Source organism: Teleopsis dalmanni, chromosome X (assembly GCF_002237135.1).
Source record: "Teleopsis dalmanni isolate 2A chromosome X, ASM223713v2, whole genome shotgun sequence".
Lineage (NCBI taxonomy): Eukaryota > Metazoa > Arthropoda > Insecta > Diptera > Diopsidae > Teleopsis > Teleopsis dalmanni.
The window spans coordinates 69159318-69182741 of record NC_051848.1 but is presented as its reverse complement, the minus strand read 5'-3'; the positions used below and the strand labels follow the sequence as shown (position 1 = coordinate 69182741).

The 23424-nt window shown below is 26.9% G+C and overlaps 1 protein-coding gene across 4 annotated transcripts in view; it reads right to left on the bottom strand.

The window, feature by feature from the left end:
• Positions 1–4515: 4515 nt before the first annotated feature.
• Positions 4516–23424, bottom strand: part of LOC119688121 — a 50946-nt gene continuing 32037 nt past the window's right edge. For 3 of the 4 annotated variants that reach the window (XM_038102773.1, XM_038102772.1, XM_038102774.1), the window contains 5 exons: positions 16095–16523; positions 15932–16027; positions 8019–8428; positions 7504–7920; positions 4517–5327 (listed from right to left, as the gene is read on the bottom strand). In XM_038102773.1, the coding sequence (XP_037958701.1) occupies positions 4997–5327; positions 7504–7920; positions 8019–8428; positions 15932–16027; positions 16095–16508 (1668 nt within the window). In that variant the 5' untranslated portion in view covers positions 16509–16523 and the 3' untranslated portion in view covers positions 4517–4996. Of the gene's footprint in view, positions 5328–7503; positions 7921–8018; positions 8429–15931; positions 16028–16094; positions 16524–23424 lie in introns of all 4 variants that reach the window. The other variant, XR_005253309.1, reaches the window with a different exon arrangement.

The window sequence follows — 23424 nt, the reverse complement described above, 5'->3', positions numbered from 1 at the left end:
ACTCCAAAAGCATATCCGCTTCACCATTTTCAGCAAAATCGTAATGCCTTTCAATTTAAAGATTTATTGTTTTACATGATATCATGGATGATAAACGAACTTTCACATCACATTTCGAATGTATCCATACTTGGAAGCTTGACTTTAAAATACATTAATTCGTTTACAATTGCTTGTATACATAGACAGATTTCTGCAAGCTACAGTACAAACCACTACTGATAGCATCAATATTGTACGGTGCTGCCTTTAAGGTCGTGCTCTCTCACTACTGCTATGCATACTGATAGTCGACTACCTTTCACTACCTACCTTTTACCCTAAAGCAATCTGGGTGTAACATCTTAGATGCAAAAACAATCATCTGGAATTATAATTTGTGGCAAATATGACGTCATTGTTACACCAACTATTAGAACTATTGCAGAATGAAATGCATAAATATAAACCCAAAAAAGATTGGGAATGTACCACTTTTCATCATTCTATAAACTGAATATAAAATCCTTATCTCTTTATGAGAAACACCTATGATGAGATTAAATATATGGATATTACGTTAAAAGAAACATCAGTATGTAATTTATTTCTACTTTAAAAATAATTGTAATAAATATATATTTGTTTATTTATTCAGTATTCATTAAACATTTTATACATGTTTGAGCTTTTATATATATATATATATATATAATTATGTTTAAATTTAAAACAATTTTTTTTTCGCATATTGTATAAAACTGAGATATAATTTTTATGTTAGTAATGTTATAATTATATTAGTAATTATAAAATGCATGCACTTAATATTTAATAATTAGTTAAATTATTTTACCACTACTAATACTCTTACTAATTATTTTGGTTAGTATATGTGGACACTACAAAGCCGTTTTTTTTTCTTGAAATTTTATCATTTTGTTGAATTATATTTATGCAAATAATCTTATTTATTTATTGAAATGACGAACCCCACCACTCTAATGGTAACATTTTTTACATTTAACATTTTTAAAAATTTTACTGCAACATATTTCATATTTATGCGTAATTTAAAAATATGAATTAAGTATCGCTATCAGGACTTCTGGTAATAATTTAATTATATACAATTCAAAGAGAGAAGCATTCATTTTACTAATATATATAATAAATTTGGCATACGATAAATACATAAAAATATAAATAAAAATAATAAAAAATATATTAAACATAAAAACTTAAATCAATACCAATTTTTTTTTTTAATCTATATAATATGTATATTATTTTTTTTATTTGTTTTTCAAGCAATATTATTTTCTAATAATTGAATTAATATGATAAATAAGTGTAACAATATTGAAAGTTATATATACAATGTATACATACTATTATCAAAAATGCATACATTCTGAATATTAAAATAAATTTCAGAACTGAATTGACAACTGAAAGAAATCAATTGATTTTTGTCAAAACAATTTTGATATGCAATTAATATGTGAAATTTAAAACTAAGAGAATTTTTCCGTACTTGATATTTATATCTATTGATGATAGCAAATATATACATTCAGCTAATTGGTTCAAAATAATTTTGGTCGGGAGTATAAATTATCATTAAACGCGATTAATTGATCATTTAAAAACCAAGAAGAGGCTGTTAAGAATTACGCTTGAAAATTAATTTTATGCATTTCGATTTAAAATAAACAAACGGTTATTTTATTAAACAAGTTTTGGTTATTTAATTAAAAACTAATCATTTTATTAATAACGACAACATTGCCTAGATCTGTAATGTTTCAGTTTTTAAATTTGCTTCATTTCAGCATTACTAGTAATGAAAATCTTAAGAAGTAATAAATTGTGATTAAATTTCATTATTTAAAGATCACTAATGATAATTCAAATCTCTTAAATTTGCTATTAAATGATTCTTCAGATACGTAATAATGATTTATGATCCTGTCTGTCAATACTTTAAGATAATGTGAAACATAAAAGTAGATGTGAAAAAAATTTATATTCAATATAATAAAATAAATGTAATAATAATTAACACTATAAGAATGAAATAAAAATAAAATAAAAATAAAATAAAAATAATATAAAAATAATATATTTTAAACAATAATTATTAAAAATATAATAAATAATAAACTAATAATAATAAATGTTATATCTATAATATTAATAATATAATAACTAAAACGATAATAGTTTACACAATTATAATTAAAATAATAATAAATAATACAAAAATTAATGTAATAAAAATAACATAAAAAATATAATAATGATTAATATATAAAAAATTAAAATAATTTTAATAATAATTAATAAATTAAAAATTAAAATAATAAGTAAAATAATAATTAACACGATTGCAATTAATTTAATAACAATTCATATGATAATAACGTATACAATAAGAACTAATATAATAACAATTAATACAATAATACTTAATATTATTATAATTAATATTATAATCACTGATATATAATAGCAACTAATATAACGAAGTAATTATAATCAATTTAATAATTATTATAATAATACTTCAATAATAATTATTGTTATCATACTTATCATTATTATCATATTGACATTATTATAATACTATGATAATATTTATTATTATTATTTCATAATAATAATTATTATTATAATTCCATAATAACAATTATTATAATAGTTCTACAGTGATAATTATTATTATAATTCAATAAAAATAAATATTATAATAGTTGTATAATAATAAATATTATAATAATTCTATAATAATAATTATTATAATAATTCTATAATAATAATTATTGTAATAATCCTATAATAATAATTATTTTAAAAATTCTATAATAATAATTATTATAATAATTCTATAATAATAATTATTATAATAATTCTATAATAATTATTATAATAATTATCATAATAATTCTATAATAATAGTTATTATAATAATTCTATAATAAAAATTATTATAATAATTCAATAATAATTGTTATAATAATTCTATAATAATCATTATTAATATATCAATATCAATATTATAACAATAATAATTATCATAATAATTCTATAATAATAATTATTATAATAATTGTATAATAAAAATTATTATAATAATTCGATAATAATTGTTATAATAATTCTATAATTATTATTAATATATCAATATCAATATTATAACAATAATAATAATTAATATAATATTAATTACATAATAATAATTAATATAATATTAATTACATAATAATAATTAATATAATACTAATTATATTATAATAATTTATGTAATACTAATTATATAATAATAATTAATGCATTAATAAATAATATAAAAATAATAAATTTAATAAGATTAAAAATAATTGTACTTAAGTTTAAAGGTTTAATAATAACTTTAAAATTAAACGTGCAATTTAAGACTAATTAAAACTGGGTTAATGAAAAATAAATAGCGGGAAATTAAAAGAAATTGATTTTTTGATATATCTTTTCGATTAGTGCTAAATTTTAGGAATTGACTTAACTCGAGCTTTGAGCTACTAAGTATATTAGTAATTAAAGAAACATATTAAATTTTTATTAAATGAATTTATGTCTTAATGTGAGCCTGTTTAACGCAACTACATTCAACTGTAATTACGAACATTAAATACAAGACTACTGTATTTATGCTTAGTTACTAATTGAAATGCTTTGTTTATTTAATATTTGACAAGTGTATACCCCCAGGAACCTATTTCTTTTTTATTTAGATTCAGTTATTGATAACATAGTCGTTAAATATTTGCATATTATTTGCTGCTTTATTATTCTTATATACTAATATCTCATATAATTATTCCTTAATACATATTTATATATAAATATCATATACTTAATTAAAATACATATAAGCAATTATTTAAGGTTCGATATAATTAATATTCTTCTGGTATTTAATTTAGTTTTGCTTTAGGAGACTTATATATTACATATGCTCTTAAATAAATTTGGTTGCATTTGACGGAAAATTTCAACAACCAAAAAATAACTATAAATTTTTTACAATTTAATATGTATTCGAAAATATTAAATAGATTTTTGGCATAGCAAAAGTACAAATGAGTAATAGTTTTTTTTTAATCTAATATTAAATTGACTTTGCTAAAATGCTAATATTAATAAGTTAGTCTAATCAATTATGCTTAGTATAAACTACAATGTAGAACAATTAATTGAACTAAAATAATAATATTGCCTTAAGGAAAGAATAGATTTAAGAAATATCATATATTGTGTTCCTTGCAGAACAAATTGTTTTTTGTTTATCTTTAAATATAAAATATTTATTAATATACAGTAAATGGGATCATTTAAAATAAGAGGAGACACGTCTTATTAAGACAAAATAAAAAAAATTAAAGCCATTAAGTGGAGTTGGTTATGTACATGTTTAGAATATAAATATGGCCAATTATTTTTAATTTAAAAATATTTTTACTTTTTATCGTTTGCTTACATACAATATTTGAATCTACAAATAAACAAATAAGCCGATCATATATTTTTAAATTAATTTAAACTACATACAACATTTGAATGCGTAAATACTTTTGCCAATGTCAGTAATTGCTTACATGTACGTATTATATCTGTATATATGCAGTCCATATTTAATAATAATAAATATAATTGAAAGTAATTAAAACAATATGATAGCAATTATGAAATACGTATATTAATAAATTAATAAATTTAAATTTCCTTTGCAATATTATTCGTGGCAGAGACGTTGATACGATCACCACAGCATCGGGTACAAAATCGAAGAATTGATGCACAAATTACAAATATTAACGCTCGTATTCGGTGGTGCTGGAAGCAATTGTGTCAATGAAGTTGGTTGTATCTCACTCAAAAAAAGTGTAAGAGGCAATTATACGAACCATTATGGTCACGCTAATTTTCTACCGATGGCTTCTTATGTACTCTTGTGAATCCAATAAAATTACGCTAATCATTGTTGTGAATGGCTTGTGCCAGCTGTTGAGCTTGTTCGGGTACCAACATCCTCACATATCGTATGTAACTTTTCCATTTCTGTTTTTGTGACAATATTTATGGAACTGACTTTGGCTCGTTGATATGCAACTACGGTATTTTCACCAAGGCATTTAATACAAACATATCCAACAAGTACGGCTACACCAACTGTTAATACTCTTACTAATGGATCGACATATAATTGAATAACGACCCATGCACTAGCGCCGGCAATGCACATAAGCGTTATAAGTATTACAGTTTTCGACCAATGTTGTATCGTAAAGCCCTTTTCCCAGTCAAGTCTACAAAAATAAAAAAAAATTTCAATCATATTAGTAAGTGTTATATATTTATTAATTACACATAATATTATACAACATGCAATACATAATATTTATAAGCAATATTGTGTGAACCATACCCTGTTTATGTATTTAAACTTTATTTCTTATACTGGATTCACACATGAATTTTGTTTGTAATTTTAACTGTTAATTGTTGTTGCTTTGAATGTAAAATAAAAATTTTTGACATCTCAAATCACATCTCATTGAGAAACTATACGCCAAGCTGCGCTGGAAAGCGCATGTTAAGAAAAAACGGGAGGAGCTTAACCTAAAACTAAACATAGTTTTTCACCTTTTTGAAAGGCGCTCTAAACTAGCAATCTGTAACAGACTAATGGTTTATAAACAAATACTGAAGCCGGCTTGGACGTCTGGCATACAATTATGGGGTTGTGCCAGCAAGAAACACATTGCAACTATCCAGTGTTTTCAAAATGAAGTACTATGTGACATCAACAGAATCAACAGAAATCTCCACCGTGATATTGACATGCTAACAGTCGACGACATGGCTTAAAGGTGTGCCGTTGTTTACAAACAGCGTTTGAAAAGACATGTCAACGTTACAGCATCCAGTCTTCTCCAGGCGGTTGCCCTACCTAAATGGCTAAAAAGGAAAACAATGGCAAACCTAATGGACAGCGAGTAGCTTCGTTTTTACTTTAAATATTCCAATCAAATTGCTAATTAGTACTTCTTATTTGTTATTTGTACTAGGCGTAATATTAAAACGATTTTTGTTTATATTTTAAGAATCGTTAATAAAAAAAAAATAAAAATAAAAAATAAAAAAAAAAAATATAAAAAATAATAAAAAGAAGAAAAAAAGAAAAAAAAATCTCAAATTACAAACAAAACTCTCGTGTGCATCCAGTATTAGACTTTGTTTTACTAAATTAACTAATCGGTAATATAACTTAAATACGTGTACTTCATTTGCACTAAGACGGTAGATACCATATTCCTATTTATGGTATATAGAGTTACGCATATTTATTTAAAATCAGATTGGATTTTATTAAGTATATATATAATTAATTTTTGTGAAGTCAGTTATATGGTAACTTTAAGTGGCAGTAAATCTCGCAAAACGACAGGTTCAAAGAACGGCCGTGTCTACGTTTTGGAGTCACTAGTTGTCAGCGATGAGCAAGGGCCGCTCGAAACCTCTCAAAAAGACTTTACAAGCTGGTCTTTGCGGGTTACAATAACAACAACACGATTTATTTAGGTTCTAAAAGTCCTAAGATCTACTGTTTTATCACAATTTTAAATGCACGCTAGTTATTCTAAGAAATTTATTTAAAGATATTGCTATTTCGGATCAATAAAGCATTCGTTGGCTTCTTAGTAAGACCGGCAATGTCTTTGAAACCTATACTAGAAACATCAGACAAAGACTGTTGGACAGTGCCAGTGCAAATAAACAATTTGCACTAATTTTTCTTTCTTCTCTGATCCACAGCTAAAATAGTAAGCCTCATTCGAAGGAACCCCTAACTAGTTAGCACATTTGCTCACTGCACTGTGCTCTGTCAGTATAGCAATTGTATTGGTCAGTGAATGGTGAGCAAATTTAATCACTTATGTTAATCTAGTACTTTTGTACGTGTACTTAGGGGTAGTCATATGCGTGGTTTAGCAAGTCAACTATATGCATTGGTACTGTATGTTTTTTGAAACGATATATCTCTGCAAATTAGTTTAGTTATTATTTACATTTGTTTTTATTTTGTTTCGGGATATTAACATATAATGCTTCATATTATTAGGTGTAATTTGAAAATATAAAAGTTGCATATTTAAAATTCTAGACCGGATAAAGTACATTAAATTATCTTTTGTACAGAACCTGTGAAGTATATGATGGAGATTTTTATTATTTAAATGTCTTTTAATTTATCTATTAATATCATTTAATATAAAAAGAAAAATTCTATGTTATTCTATGATTTCTATGTTATCTACGATATTTTTTTTTAAACGGTGTTTTTTTTTGGGTCATTCAACCCAAACGTTCATAGTATTGTTTACTTCAACAATTTAATTTTAATCTTAATCTTAACATCTAATTTTAATCTCTGAATTTGTATACAATAACACAAATATATATATAATTATTTTTACTCACTTTTTAGTTTTCTCAATTTCGTATGGAAAACCACAGACTTTACAAGATAATTGTGCATCACTAGTACTACAACTTTCCACAAGCCAACGTTTTAGGCATTCGTGATGTACGGAACTAACATCACCAGTGCATCGGCAGGGTTGAATCAGTGGTTCTGGTTTATCATTATCGTAACAAATCCAACAGTCTTTTTTCGCTAAAAACGATTGCCCTTCTTCAGGTGAAAGAGTTTTGCTATCGGCTGATAAAGTGGGTATTGATGGATCGATTTGTCTTGACAATAATTTACGTGGATTTAATATCCATAACTGCTCCGGTGCCATAGAATTCCACAAACAACAAGGAAACCAAACAGCAACTCCTATTTCAACAATACGAAAGACAATATCATGCCAATTACGGGAATAGACAGGAACTCTGTAAAATACATATATATATAAATATATGAAGTTATTTGCAAATATAACAATTAATATAATTTATTGTATTTATTCATAATACAATTGTTTACTTACTTTGTTTTCCAAAAATCACCCAAAGTTTCAGAGGTTAGGAATCCAACAATAACTATAAGCATAATTGCTTGGCTTAGCAGTCCAAAACGCGATTGATGTAGCTGTGATGCATTTACAATCGCTTCACTTGGACCAAGAATTTTGCCCGTTTGATCGTACACAAAACCTCCACGTATTTTAAAGAATACCTCCACTCCATATATCAGGAAGAAAATGACAACTATGAGAAGGAGTACAGCGTAACAACCATTAAAAATGTGTGCATATGTTTGGCGTTCAGCATTGATTAGTGATGAGAAAACCTCAACACCAAACAAACTATACAAAAAGAAATTAAATGCTATAAAGCCAAGAAAGCTCTTTGACAAAAACTGCGACTTTTCCCAACGTATATCACGCAAATGGAATATCTGTTAAAGAAAATGTAAAATTACAAATAAATATAGATGTAAATCAGTCAAGTTAATAACAATTTATATTTGTTATCACAATATATAACACAAAGATATTTGAGAAGTAAAGAAAAATGTTAGAACTCATGTGCTAGACACAGGCGATCTATTTAAATAAAAAATTATGTTTTATACTATTTCAACAATATAAAATAAATTATAACGCTATTAGTCTATTGAAAGATCTTACTATTAAAAACAATATACTAGAAATCATAATTTATTTAACGGAATTTAATATACAATATCCGCGTTGAAAACTCTGACAACTAGTGATCACTTCTTTAATCATAAGATTTTAGGCTTTGTAATTAATTAAAAAAAATTATTAAATTCTGCTTAACGATGATAACATTGAATAGTTTGTACACATAAAATAATTAAAAAGTAATATAGTTTTAATATAAATTAAATGCGCTATATAAAAACTTAGGGTCATATAAGTCATATAATAACTCTACTAAGTTTGAAAGTATTTGGGAAAAAAACAATTACATAAAAGTTAAGAACTTTTGTCATCTCAGAGGAACCGAATTGTCAATCAATGAAACTGTGTGTAATAATTATAATTAATGCAAATGCGGCACCATAGTTTCTTATAAACCAATTAAATTAATTAATTAAGGGTTTCAACAAAAAATTCATATTGTAAAATTTTTCTGTTCTTCTGTGAAATACTTTCCACAGGGCAGTTCATGGTTTCGTCTGCCTTGTGGATTCTTGTGGTCATGAAGTCGTTTTGAATAGGTTGTTGCTTATTGTGCACCATAAATGTGTGTTGTAAACGGTTTTTGGCCAATAGATTTTCAGGATATCTCAAAAACATTTGTTAAGAAAACTGGTTATGGAAGATGGCATTCGTTAAGGTTCAGGCTTTTTTTTCATACAAAAGTACCTGACTTGAAAGCAGTGTTTTTCGCACAAAAATAAAACAGAATCTTAGCGTTAACTATGATGTATATCTTTATTTATGTTTTTCCTTTATTAGGTGCAAGATCTACTCTTTTTTGATAGTCTTCATTTGACTTTATTTGTGAAAATTGGATTTTTGCCATTTTTATATGCAATTACTTTATAAAATGAAATAAAAAAGACTTGACAGACGTGTGAACATTTTTAAATTTTTTAGACAATTTTGTATTCCAGTAACCCTCCATACATTTTTAAGATTTGTAACTGCACTTTTTATCTTCTGCAACTAATATAATGTTTAATGATTGAGTAAAATATTCAGTACAATTTCTCTTAATCATAAATGTTGAAATGATTTTTGTATTCATTCGGAGAGACGTAGTCCTAGTGTTTCTAGTTCTTAGTTCTACCTATATATATCTGGATCGACTAATTCATTTTAAAAACACCATTCGTTGTTATAGATTTAGAAATTAATTGAAAAATATTTATTTTAAACAAATTTAACTATTTCTCTTCAACTACTACTAACATTTAAACCACGCAGCCAATATTAATTTACTTAATTTGTATATTTTGCTGATGATTATTCTGGATTTTCTGCAACTTATAAAAATCATCCACCATAATACACTGTAATAATTCTTATTTAGTTGTAGATATAAGGATTTATCGTTTGTTACAAAGGTTTCCAGATTTACTTACAGAAATTACAAAACGTTTAAAGAAAACGTATAATAGTTACTTTCATATCTTTCAACAAACAAATTTCATAAATTTCGATATACTTTTAATAATAATAGTTAATGATCTATTCACTCAAAAAATGATTCTAAACGTTAGTAGTGTAACTGTTCAAATGATAAATTTTCACTAAAGTTTACTTTTAAATAAAAAAATTTTTTATCATGAGAAGAAACGAAGTTGATTGTCATCAATGACTTTCGGAATTATACTAATTAAATAGTATACTTTTAATCTGCTTACTGCTAAACGTTTCTATGGTACGCAGAATGAAAAACAAAGGAAATCTAATCGATTAATAATAACAAAAGATAAGTTCCACTTACCCATATAAAATTAAATATATTTCTTTAATAAATATTTCTTTATAGTTATAAAAATCTGCATCTCATCACAAGGGACGATTGCGAAACGCAGTACTTTAGAATATTAATTAAAATTTAAGAGAATATAAATTATAAAGATTCAAACTATAAAACTAATAGAGCACTTCAGCTAACGAAAAATAATGACTTTATAATTAATTAAATACATTAATAACTTTAAAAATAATTAATAAACTCCTATAAAAAAAAATTGGAGTCTATAATTAATTATAAATTAATAGATTATATATATAATGGGTATTTAGAATTCCAGTCATGGATAGTACTGTTGCCTGAACAAATCTTTTATACTGCTCCATAAATTCTCTAAACTCTAAATGAGTTTGTTAAGAAGTAGCTAGTTTCAGATGAGAACTTAATTAAAAGTCTCATCTTCTTTTCCAGACTAAAAATGCATTGCTTTATATCAGTCGATTTTATGTTGTTGAGACGGTAGCAGAGGTATCGTCTCAAGACAGTAATAGATATTATATGTAATACCGAAATCCTTTAATGCAATCATTCTACCTAGACATTAATAGGAAGAAGAATTAAGCACATTGAAATGAAAGCATATTGTTTTAATGGGCGCATCAAAGATGGCATAGGGGTGGGTGTAGGAATCCATGTGTATATACAGGACCTTTAAAAGATTTGTTCAACTTTTAAGCTAAATTAAACTAAAGTATTTGCTATCAAGAAAGTCGGCAACTAATCGCAAAACATTGTAATCAGTGCGCAATCTCATTATTTTGTGACATCTTCAGCCATCTTCAGCAAAGAAACAAATACTGAACTCATTAAAAAAAGCAATCCAAAAGCACATTCTAAACGATTTTTTTTTGGAGAAGGAAAACATAATCGAAAATCTTTAAGACGCAAAAAATCCAAACAAGCATGACCTATTTAGAATTTATTGAAAACGACGGGCTAAAATGTTCGTGGCGGTCCGAACAAATAGTTGACCAATAAGCACCAAAGTTGAGAAATTAAGCATCCTTTTAACTGGTATAGCGGAGCCTAAAGTGAAGTAGGAGATTAAGAGACTGCAGGAGACAACGTATGTTATCTTTAATTATTGGCGAAATTAAGAGATTCCAGTACTGTAATCCATAAATTAAGCAATTTCACTGGTATAACAGATAAAAGCCTTACAAAATAATACAAGTTTGATTAAAAAAAAAATAAAAACATAACATAATTACAGAACCTTATGGCCAGGTGTGTAGCGCTTACATACTACTTGGACAGAACTGGAAACTTAGCCGCCACTAAAACTAAATAATAATCAATAATAATTAATTAATATTAATTAATAATTAAATTTATAAGTTGTCGTTTGTGTTTTTAACTGAATTAGAAAAATACTTATAGATAAACATAAAATTGATAACCATCTAAGGAAATGGTGGTAGTGCGAAGTGATTTCTCATAAACAAAATAATTTACTTAAGATATTTTTTAATATTATTGAATAAAAAAATGTCAGAAGATTTTGACACCATTTGAACCATTGCGCCTCGGACAACAGTCCACTTCTCCTTCCCTCTCACGTCCCACTACTGAGCAATAGGCATTTGTATTTATATTATAATATAAACAACTTCACTACCATTAACTGCAAAAAAATTTAGTTGTAATTACATATATAATTACAGAATGCTTTTATTGCTGATATGCGATGTCGTTATTTAAAATACAACGAAAAACAAAAAATATAGTAAATAAAGATACGACTTGTGTATAAATTAATAAATAATAAAAATAATGCCATACATCAAGTGAACTTACTTTTAGAAACGTGTACGGAAATTTGCACTTATTTTAGGTGCGTCTGCACTCAACGGATATTAATTAATAGTAGTGATAACGTAAGTGCTCATTGCGTAGGTATTTTTTAGACAGTAAGATTAATTTTTTTTGTAAATTAAAATTTATAAATTTTATAATGTTAGTAACAGTTTTAAAACAGTACAACTGTTAGTAATTATAATAACATAATCTATGTAATAAGCGAAAAACTATGTCGTAGAATGTTGGATATTCTATATCAATTGACCATGAATAATGAATGAATGAATAATTGCAAACTATAGTTTCGAACACAATTCGAACTGTTCGAATCTTCGAGAATTTTAGTGTTCAAGTTATCTTGCAAGCGAGCATTTGATTTCTGCACAAACAGGTGGTCGAAAACTTTTTAACATCACTGTTTGAGCGTTTGCTGGTATACGGCCGATTGAAGTGTTACCTAAGCGACCATATCTTTTTTGTGTGAAATTATTTTTTATTGACTCAAATAAGAAATATTTGTGGAAATAATCAAAATTTCAGAATCCTTTCACTCTAGCTCGTTGTGGATAAAGACCACCTTTTGCCTTAACTATGGTCTTCAAACGGTTAAAGAATGAGTTGCATGCTTTATGAATGTGACCTTCCAGTATTTTGGCCCATTCTTAAACAATGGCTTCTTTAGCGCATCCATACTGTTATATTTTTTACTCCTCATCTTGCTCACCAAAATAATCCAGATAATATAGTCCATCAGATTTGCATTTGGCGAACTCGAAAGCTATTGTATGGACGAAATGAAGTGTGAAACATGATTTTTTTAAACATTATTGGTTCACACGAGCTTTATAAGACGATGTCGAGTCCTATTTAAACGTCCATGGTCTACAATCGAAATGTTTGCTTGCCAACGGCTTACATTACAAGGAAAATTACTCCGGGTGGTCATACGTAGTCTCCAATTTTCGGCAGTGCGTTCAGTTAAGTTAACACGATCATTATGGTCATGTTGCCACCATAACGTTTGGCGGCGCTGCCTGTACAATTATAACGATATATGTTACGATACATAAACATTTTATTCACTTTGAGGTGGTTGAGCTCACGAACAATAGATGGTTGTGATTTTCCAGCCATAGTTCTACAAAACTTAGAGACAAATACTTATGGTAGCTTGTTAATGATATAAACAGCTGTCATTCGTATAAATTTTACGTTGTTCACAATATCAGTTTGAGAGACATACCTGTGTATATTTGGTAACACTTTAATCGTCTAATTCTATATACAAAATAACACGAAAAAAAAAACACGAAACCGAACAGCTCAGTAGTTTCAACATCCTTAAGTATTCCATGGAAGTAAATAAAAATAACAATAAACAATTTAAAAAAAAAATGTAACGATTCACCTTTTTATATCTTCTATATTTATGAAAACTTTGTAAAGTACACATCTTAATATTAGAAAAGAGAAATAAGGTCTATGTTCAGGATTTTCTTATGAAACATTAATAATGTGATTTAACGAGGAAAAGTAAAACTTAACATATCCTACTGATGTGGAAAATTATCACTTTGATCAACCATGTGTGTTAATGAATGCAAGTTTTGATGTAGTTGACAAATGGTATTCATTAGGTTCTCTCATAACAAACACAGAAATATGCTATTACAAAACTACGAAAAGTTAGCACTATTAATAGATCTACAAAATATTGATTGGTGTACTCTATCTAAAATACCTAGATAAATTAGAGTGTCTAAAATTATATTGATTGCTTTTTTGTGATTGAGGAACTTAGCGTAAAAAGCAGACTAATGAAATTAGTTTCTGATACATAACTGATTCATTTCGGTCCTGTAAAAAAAAAGAGGTAGATCGCTCACTTAATGGGTGGATCAATGAGCGAAGCGATATATTCAGTCTGTGATCGAACAATGAATACATAAATCGTAATATACAATTAAGAATTGTAAAGTACAAGGAACTAAAAAAAGAAGTACAGATGTGTTCAGAAATTTTTAAAAATAGGTGTTTGTAGTGAGGTAATCATTTTATCAATTAAGTAGATTTATTATCGGCTAACAGCACAAATATTAAAAAAAAATAAATAAAAATTTCATTTAAATTTAGTTAAATTTTCATCACACTCTTTCAATTGACACACCGATGCTGATGGTGATGATGCCGTGTTTAAAAACAGTCAACGCAAATTCATGAATATGGTAGAGGATTAGAATAAATATGCAAGAATTTACAAAATATTAATCAAAATCTTCATTGATCAGCTAAAGAACGCAAACGCAAAGAGAAGAGTGGTATGATGTTGGGAAACAAGCTTAGGTTCTAAATGGACTGTATAGCTATGACGATTAAGATTAGTAAAGAGAAACGTATTTTTTAATACTACTTTTAATTATTCGTGGTCTAACTTGTGCAAGATGAAGATATTTTTGAATAGAATTTGTAGTATCTTCATATATTGGCTGCCATAAGTGCCTTTCGCATTATAAACACTTTGCAATCGATTATCTATTTGTACAGACATTCGAGGAATTACTTTTTGAAAAAAAAAATAGTTATAAAGGTTACTTTAAAATTTAGCAAAACTATGACAATCTATGATAAAAATAAATTTATAATTAAAAATAGAAATGGAGCAAATAATAAATTATAACTATAAAAAAATATTTAATTCTTGATTTACATAAAGAGGTTTTTCGAAAAGTAGTGAACTATAACAACGAGTATTTCGAGTATTGTCAAATACCCAATAGCAGTGATCTTGGAAATAATTCTTGTATTTAATTATTCGTAAATAATTTTTTGAGACTGCAAGTACCAGGAATCGAACTCATGCTCTGCCAAATTTGAAGCTCAGAGTCAGCGCTCCTTAACTAACTGACCCAAAGCCGTACTTGATTTTTAAGTTCGCACATTTTCGCAAGTTTTGTTAATTTGTTGTGAAATTTTATATTAAAAAATCCACTTGCCATGTTATATTAGAACGAAATCATAAACCAGTTGTAGAATAATTGAATTAATTAATTATATTTTATTTTTAATTGTTAAATTTCAATACTATTCTGTTTGTAGATGCATTATTTGTTGCATGCTTTTATATTATTCTTTCTTGTGTATAGAACCTTATCTAGAAACGTAATACCAAGAAAGTCATGCTAATGTCACCCCACGATTTGCACAGGCGAGACTGAATTTTTTGGCTGACTGATTTTTTGCTTCGGACTATTAAGAACCTTTATCGATGGTCGTTGAAAATAATTTTTTTAAAACTTTTTTGGTTCAATTTGAACCCTGTTAAATTTAAATCATAGACTCATAGACAATAACAAATTTCACAGGTATACATAAAAGCATTCAAAAAATTCTATTAGTAAAAACTAAATTGTTGTAGTTGTCATTTTTCTCACTATTTGCTTAAAAATTATTAATCTTTTTCGTAGCACAGAAATAGCATATTCAAATATTTTGAATTTATCTTTACTGTTGCAGAGTATCATATTAAAAAAAACAATTATTAAGATTTTAAACTGTCTTAAAAATGAAGCTATGATTAACAATTCAGTCTTTTGCTGAGAGTATATGTATTACCCATCCATAAATATTTTTGTGATGATTTACTTACTTCTGCCCACATGCAAACGATCAGCGACGCACAAGTCATTAAAAGTGGATAATATGCAGACATTAATGTTACCGCCCATTGTGGCTGTAGATCAAGCTATATCACAGATAGAAGAATAATTTTAATAAATTTATAAATTACTTTCATATAAGAAACAACATACCGGCGTTGTAAAATATGCCCCACGCAAGGACGCCGCCACGAACACCATAAAATATAAAACTTTTTGCGTAGTCAAACGACACGCCCGCAGCACAGATGGTTGCTTTAGACGCTGATATTCGGCTACGATGCATATTAATAATTGAATAACAGATACGAGAGCGACTAAATAAAAAACGCCCGATATGCCTACGTAATATGGGAAATTGAAACCACTACACTCATCGCCTGAGTAACGTATTTCGCATAGGCAGGTGCCATTGAGGCAATCGCCTCGACCTGAGCAAGTAGCTGTGTTGGGATCATCATTTATGTTACTGTTGAAAGGCACTGGTACGCCACCAGTCATGGATCCTGTTGTGGATTGTAAAACGCTCGAAGAGCACCTCATTAAAGTATGGAAGCTGGGTAGCATTCTACGTAAAAGTAACTGTAAACAAAAAAATATAGTTTTTATGAATATATTATTTAGGGTAATGTTATGTGGGATGTTTAGATTAATTTATATAAATTATATAAAGGGCGTATTTTTAAGAGGTGTAGAATTTTAAATTTAAATAAAGCATATACAAATAAATTAACTGAACTAAGTTTTCTTTCTATAGACCATTAAATGGTATTATTGACAACAAATTTTATCGAGCATATGGCGATCTCCAACTCGTCTGAAAAAATTTATTATTCAAGACAACATCTAACAAATAGAGCGCAAGTTGTTTATATTCAAAGCTGAAATCGATGTTATTTTGTCCGCATAGACCAATGATGCCACATATCTCTACAGAAAGTAGTCTAGTGGCATCTCCTTGTTTAGTTCCTGAAATTGGCCAATCTCTTAATAGCTTCTGTGAAAGCTCTAAACGAGTCAGTTGTCTCTAATATTGTTATGGGTAATTAAATTGTTGAATTTGAAAGTTTTTTGTGGGTCATGTTATACAAAGTCATGGTCACGTCAAATATTAAATCGTTGTTTTCAATGTAAATTGAGAAATTGTGTGTGAGAGGAACAGATAACTACCCATTTAAATTTAGTTACTTGATGACGCTTTCGGTGCCTCGTCACGTTGATGAAAATAGTAACAAATGTCAGAATTCGCGTTTATTAGTAGTAAATATATGTATTTTTGTATGGATATATTAGCATCTCTACACAAAAATAAATATCACTCAAATTAAGGCACAAAAAACCTACTAAAATAGTAGTAGATTTGACTCTTTGTTTAAGATGCCTTTTAGTCATGACGAAAAAGAGCGTATAATGTCGTGATTATTGGTTGTAATATATATATTTTAAATTGGATAACTTCTTTTCTAGAGCTTTCGTCTCACGTACTCGTAAATTAATTTAACGAATTTTCTTCTGAAAAAAATAACGCCTATTAAGAATCTGAATTGTTGCTTTCTGTACGTTTTGAGAAAGTTATATCAAATCATGTATGTAACTTTGTTGAGAAGTTCTAACAAAATACTCAGTAAAAAAATGTAAGAGAGAGCAGAAGTTTCGTTCGTTCCACAACGAAACTTAGAAAAACAGCATTTTTAAAAATGTACTGAAATTATCAGATGGTATACTTAATTGCTTTGATAAACTATTAACAATAATTATTACAGAATGAATTAAAAAAAAATAATATTAATAATTTTATATTAATATTATATAAATTAATATTAATATTAAATAAATTAAATTAATAGTAAACGGATTTATAATTTAGATAACATATATATGATTTTCCAGAAAATCGGAAAAGATATATGTAAATATGCAAAATATATACATATACATTTTGTAATCTATTTGAAAATTAAAAAAATAAATTTTGATTGATCATTTTTTTAAGAGGGCTTCGAAAAGTAATTAACTATAACAACACAAATTCTTTTTTTTATTATTTTAATTAATTGAATTTTTGGCTGACCATACAGCTGTTTCGAGTATTGTCAAATACCCAACAGCAATTATCTTGGAAATAATTATTGTATTTAATTATTTGTAAATGATTTTTTGAGATTGTATATACCATGATTCGAACTCATGCCCTGCCAAATTTGAAGCTCAAAGTCAGCGCTCCTTAACCAACTGAGTCAAAGCCGTACTTGACTTTTATGTTCGCACCGTTTGTTAATTTGCTGTGAAAGTTTTTATTAATAAATCTACTTGCTGTGTTTATATTAGAACGAAATCATAAACCAGCTGCAGAATAATTGAATTAATTAATCATATTTTTATTTTTAATTATTAAACCTAATCTAAAAACCTAATACTGAGAAAATCGTGCTAATGTTAATTTATGATTTTTATTTAATAATTTTAGATACTTTTTATACTGAATGTACATATTTGAATTATATTTTATTATAAAATTAATTCAGATATTTTAATTCTAATGAAAAATAGAAAATCGAATGGGAGTATTATATATAAATAGATTTAAAAAATTTTAAAAATATTATATTAGGTAAAAAAGAAAACAACAATCAATCTATGATTTGAAGTTAAAATAAAGCCAAAATTTAGAACCAGCACATGGTTGTACCATGTACCAATAATAAACGGGCTGTAAAAAGAACAAATAAAGATATTCTAAAGTTAAAGAAAAATGTTTTTTATCCATAAATCAAGCATTTATATGAAATATATAAATGAATTTTAAACTAGTTCAATTATGGATTGGATTTATATATGTATATGATATGTAAATAAAGTAAATTTTAGAAATATATATGTAATTGATTTTCTAGTGTAAAATTCCTATTTGCTTAGTATAGTACGTAATATTCACTAAATATAAACAAACCAATGAAAATGCACATTAAATCGTTTACTCTTTGGAGGTTACAAATACCAGAAACCACCCAACCTCAATTATGTTGTAGATTATTTAAATAAGCACTTCAATTTAGTGTTCATTGATGCGTACATAATTTATGTAAACAAAAATGTTTACAAATGTTTGCTATTCTGAAAACCGCTTCCCAAATCAGTTACCCCCTCCCTCATTATTTATTATTTTTTATTTATTACAAAAAACACAACCACTCGTATGTCGATATTATGGATAGAGTGATACTTCTCGTCTAATATCGCTGCTTTGGGTATGGATACTTGTGGACTATTTTATTGTTTATTTAATGTAGAAGTTAAAGTTTATTTCTGGCAAACCACTTATCGATGTAGTTGACTAGTTGACAGAGTAAATTTAATCATTTTTATTTGGAATGAATAATCTACAATGTTGTGGAAAGAGAAATACATTATTAAAAATACAAATTGTTATAAAATGGTTTTATTTAATAAATTTAATTAAATAAGAATAAAATCAATTGTTTTTTTTTTTATAATTATATGCATATTCATAAAAGTTTAAGAAACTAAAGTGCTACAGATCTTATAATTGAAAAAGTTATATGTGACCTCGTATAAGACAGATGTTTTAGCATTATTGCTTTATAGGTTAGGTTGGGTTATACCGACAATCTCAAGGGATCCATTTAGATCCCTATAGGCCTATTGTGTTATCATTATCATAAAAGTTTTATGTGACTTCGTATGAGACAGATGTTTTAGCATTATTGCTTTATAGGTTAGGTTGGGTTATACCGACAATCACAAGGGATCCATTTAGAACTATAGGCCTATTGTGTTATCATAAACAGAAAAACTCAGAGGTTAGGTTATTGCTTTATAAAGCACCCCGATTTTATAAAAAATGATTCATGACTTATAGTCTTTATAGTTTATAAAGGCTTTGTATTTCTAAGATTTATTTCTCATTAAAAATAGTATATTGCATATACTTTTATAAATATTTAATGGGTAAGTTGATAAAAGTAAATAATTAACATAGAACGCGGTATTGCACAAATAAGTTATATTGAATTGCAGTAAAGGGCAGTGATGCAACAACAAAATACATAGTAAAAACGGTTTTATATTTTTTTATTATGTGATTTGTTATGATTCAGTGATCTTTCTTGAAGAAGTGGCTTGCAGAATATATCATAAACTTAATATACCTGGTGTGCCATGAATAGGTCAGTAAGTCAAACGACAGTGATTTGCAAGTTACGTACATCAAACCCGAAATCAGTGATTGCAATAATCACAGTGTCAGCAAGTTTCCTTCATCCTATCCAAATGTTTAATAGATTATTTAAAAGTACTAACCCGATTGATATGAAAAAAACTATATCAATTGGGTTCTGCTTTTTTTAATTACTTAATTCTTTGTATAAATTTATCTTATAAATAAACAACTATAAAAATATATTATCTTTTGAATTTTGCAATGAAATCTTTAAACAACTAATATATTATTGATATAGAGCGACTTATGAGAACTATATTGTTTTCATTAAAGAATATAGTTTCATAGGAGGGCATGTCACGTCACTCATGTCAGTTGTCAAATTTTCACTCAGCATTGAAATCAACAACAATTGCCGTGACATGAATGCAATCGTAACGTGACCATAAGCTAACATGAACCAAATAACGCTTTTGATAAGCATTGCAATAATGCATTTTTTTCGATTCCATAAAAGCATCATGAAGGTCCAACAAATCTTTTCTAACAATCATAGGACACGTATATAAGATCGGAAAATATTTCACTCTAAATTTCAAAGAATCTACAGGTGTCAACATTTTTTTAATTGTAACTCTAAAAGATGGCATTTAAATAGGTAGAGCGTCTATTAAAACAGTAATTGTTAATCTGAGTTCAAAACTATCCAGACAAAGAATGCTATAAGCGTTTTTGTTATTAACCGTAGAGAGCTGTTTATAATCTCTTAGGTCTTCGGCCTATGACTGCGCATATAGGCCTATGACCTATATATTCGATAGTGTTAAGTACTGAGGCAGTCTGATAAATGAGTAAGTGAGAAAGGTCTGTAAGCTGTTTCGTTATCGTTGAATTCACTGTGTTCAGATATAGAGACGAATGTTAATTTATTGATGTTAGCCAAATCAGATATGCGATTAATACAGTTTTAATGGGTCTAAATTGAAGATATATTTTTAACTGTCTAATTATCCGAATATAGTTATTCTGACGTTTATGCAATGCTTTCGAAAGCATTTCAGAACACAGATTTCGATGTGTTCTACCTATAAATAAGGTGAAAAAGTTTCTCATTCGAACGGGTAGATTGAATCTGAGTTTATGGACGTCAGTCAGTATCGCTTTTTTATTTTGTTTTTATTTTATAATAAAATATATTGTATATTGCAATTTTAAATAAGTGATAATATGTTTTTATATTGCACAAAAGTTATATTTAAAAATGAAATTTTATTAATTATATTTAAAATGTAATGCAAAGGACATAATTATTTTGTGTAAACCAACACTATGTGACTTATCTCGATATTTGATAGATTAAATTCCTGAAAGTATTTAAATTATGTTCCTTGCAGTATAAGCATCTGTTTCAAAAGTATATAGGTATTTTTCTTTAAAAAAATCTTGTAGTACTTTACTTAAAATAAATTTATAAACAAATCTGAATACATTAACTCGTAAGTATGTTTATTATTCAATTTCTAAATAAGTCTATGTGAAACTATTTTATTAAAATCTTATCTTTGAAATCTTAATAACATTGTATTCGCCTTCAATTGATAATATATCATACAAATTAACTAAACTGTTTTCGTGCACTGCAGTAGCCGTGGTTTTAGATAGAGATAAATTCAAAACATAGCAAGTATTTGGTTATGACACATTCTAATGGGTACGTTAAATGCTTGATCATTTACTTTTAAAACAAAACAAATTGTGGATTAACTTAATAAATGAATGAGTCATATCGATTTCTAATATCCATAAATATGACTAATAGCAATTACGAGTTAGTTGAATTTTTTCACACACATAAAAAACAATTTCTTTCAATTTAAAAACACAACAAGATAATTTTTTTTAATTCTTTTATAAAAATTAAAATTATACTTAAGAGAATTATAATTTATTATTAAATGGACAATCACATCTACGACAAGGACATTTTAAAATAAAACTGATTTATAAACTTTTCTTCTTAATACAGTTAAAGTAAAGTTAAAAGGACGCTCTAGCAAATATAACAAATATCTCTCTCAACCGCGCAATGTTGCTAGTCCCAGTTTTAATTATTAATACAAAATATATTATTTTTTATGGGCACTTCTATTAGATAGAATTACTAATTCTTTCGTTGTTCTCGATTTGAAAATATTTCTTAAATTTAATTATTTGTAGAAGATTTTTTAGATTACTCTCATAAAGAGACATCTCTCTTAATCATGCAATTAAGAGAGATGTCTCCCCAGTTTTCATATTTAACCAGACAGAACTGACATAATCGATACTCTCAATTTTGAGATATATTACTTTCCATAAATTTTGTATAAATAATTTAGAAGATTGCATTTTTCGAGGGTTAAACTTGTATCGTATCAATTTTGAAGCTCAAACTTAAAATTAACCAACTGCCCTAAAGCCGTACTTGCTCCAAGTTTTTCTAACTTGGACTTTCGTCAATTTTTTTGTGATGTTTATAGGAATACAACCATTAAATTGCTACATAATCAATTAATTAACTAATTATAATTTTTGCTCGTATTTATTGCATTTACTACAATTCAAAAGCCTAAACTATTTTTGTTATATTTGACTTAGAAATTTAATATATATTTTTACATTATTTTCGGTATAATGAATGCACTGGAGCGTATGAGTTATAATAAATAAACTTATAATATAGCTAGTTAAGTATTAAAATAAATATGGTATCAATTTTAAGGTTAATGATCTAAAAATTATTATCAAAGCTGTTAGTAAGACCTTTTTTTTAGGTATTTTCTAAAATACCTAGTGTATCTGTAAATATTGAAAATGAATCTGATTTCATTTTATAAATCGACGAATCAACTTCAAACTTTACAAAATGTTCCCTAAGAGACATCTTGTTTGGTGATCGACATATGCAAATACGTAAAATAGTTAAGGAGATATATTTCATAAACAAATCACCATCATCATTTATTAATATAATTAAATTTTATTTTTAACTAATTTAACTAATTTTTAGTTTTAACTAATTATATGCAGTTTTTCTAGGCACTGCATTAAACAAATTTGGGCACTGCATCTGATGAAATTTGAAAGTCCTTAAGAAAGTTCTTAATACTTCGGTATTAATCAATTCAATTAATCGGCATTCTCTGGTTTGGGCAATTTTATGTAAGACTGAAGTAAACACGCGTATCGATCGCATATATTTCCATTTAAAAGACAGTGAGGTTCTTGCATAGACATTCGAAGTGTCTTGTCATTGTCACTCAG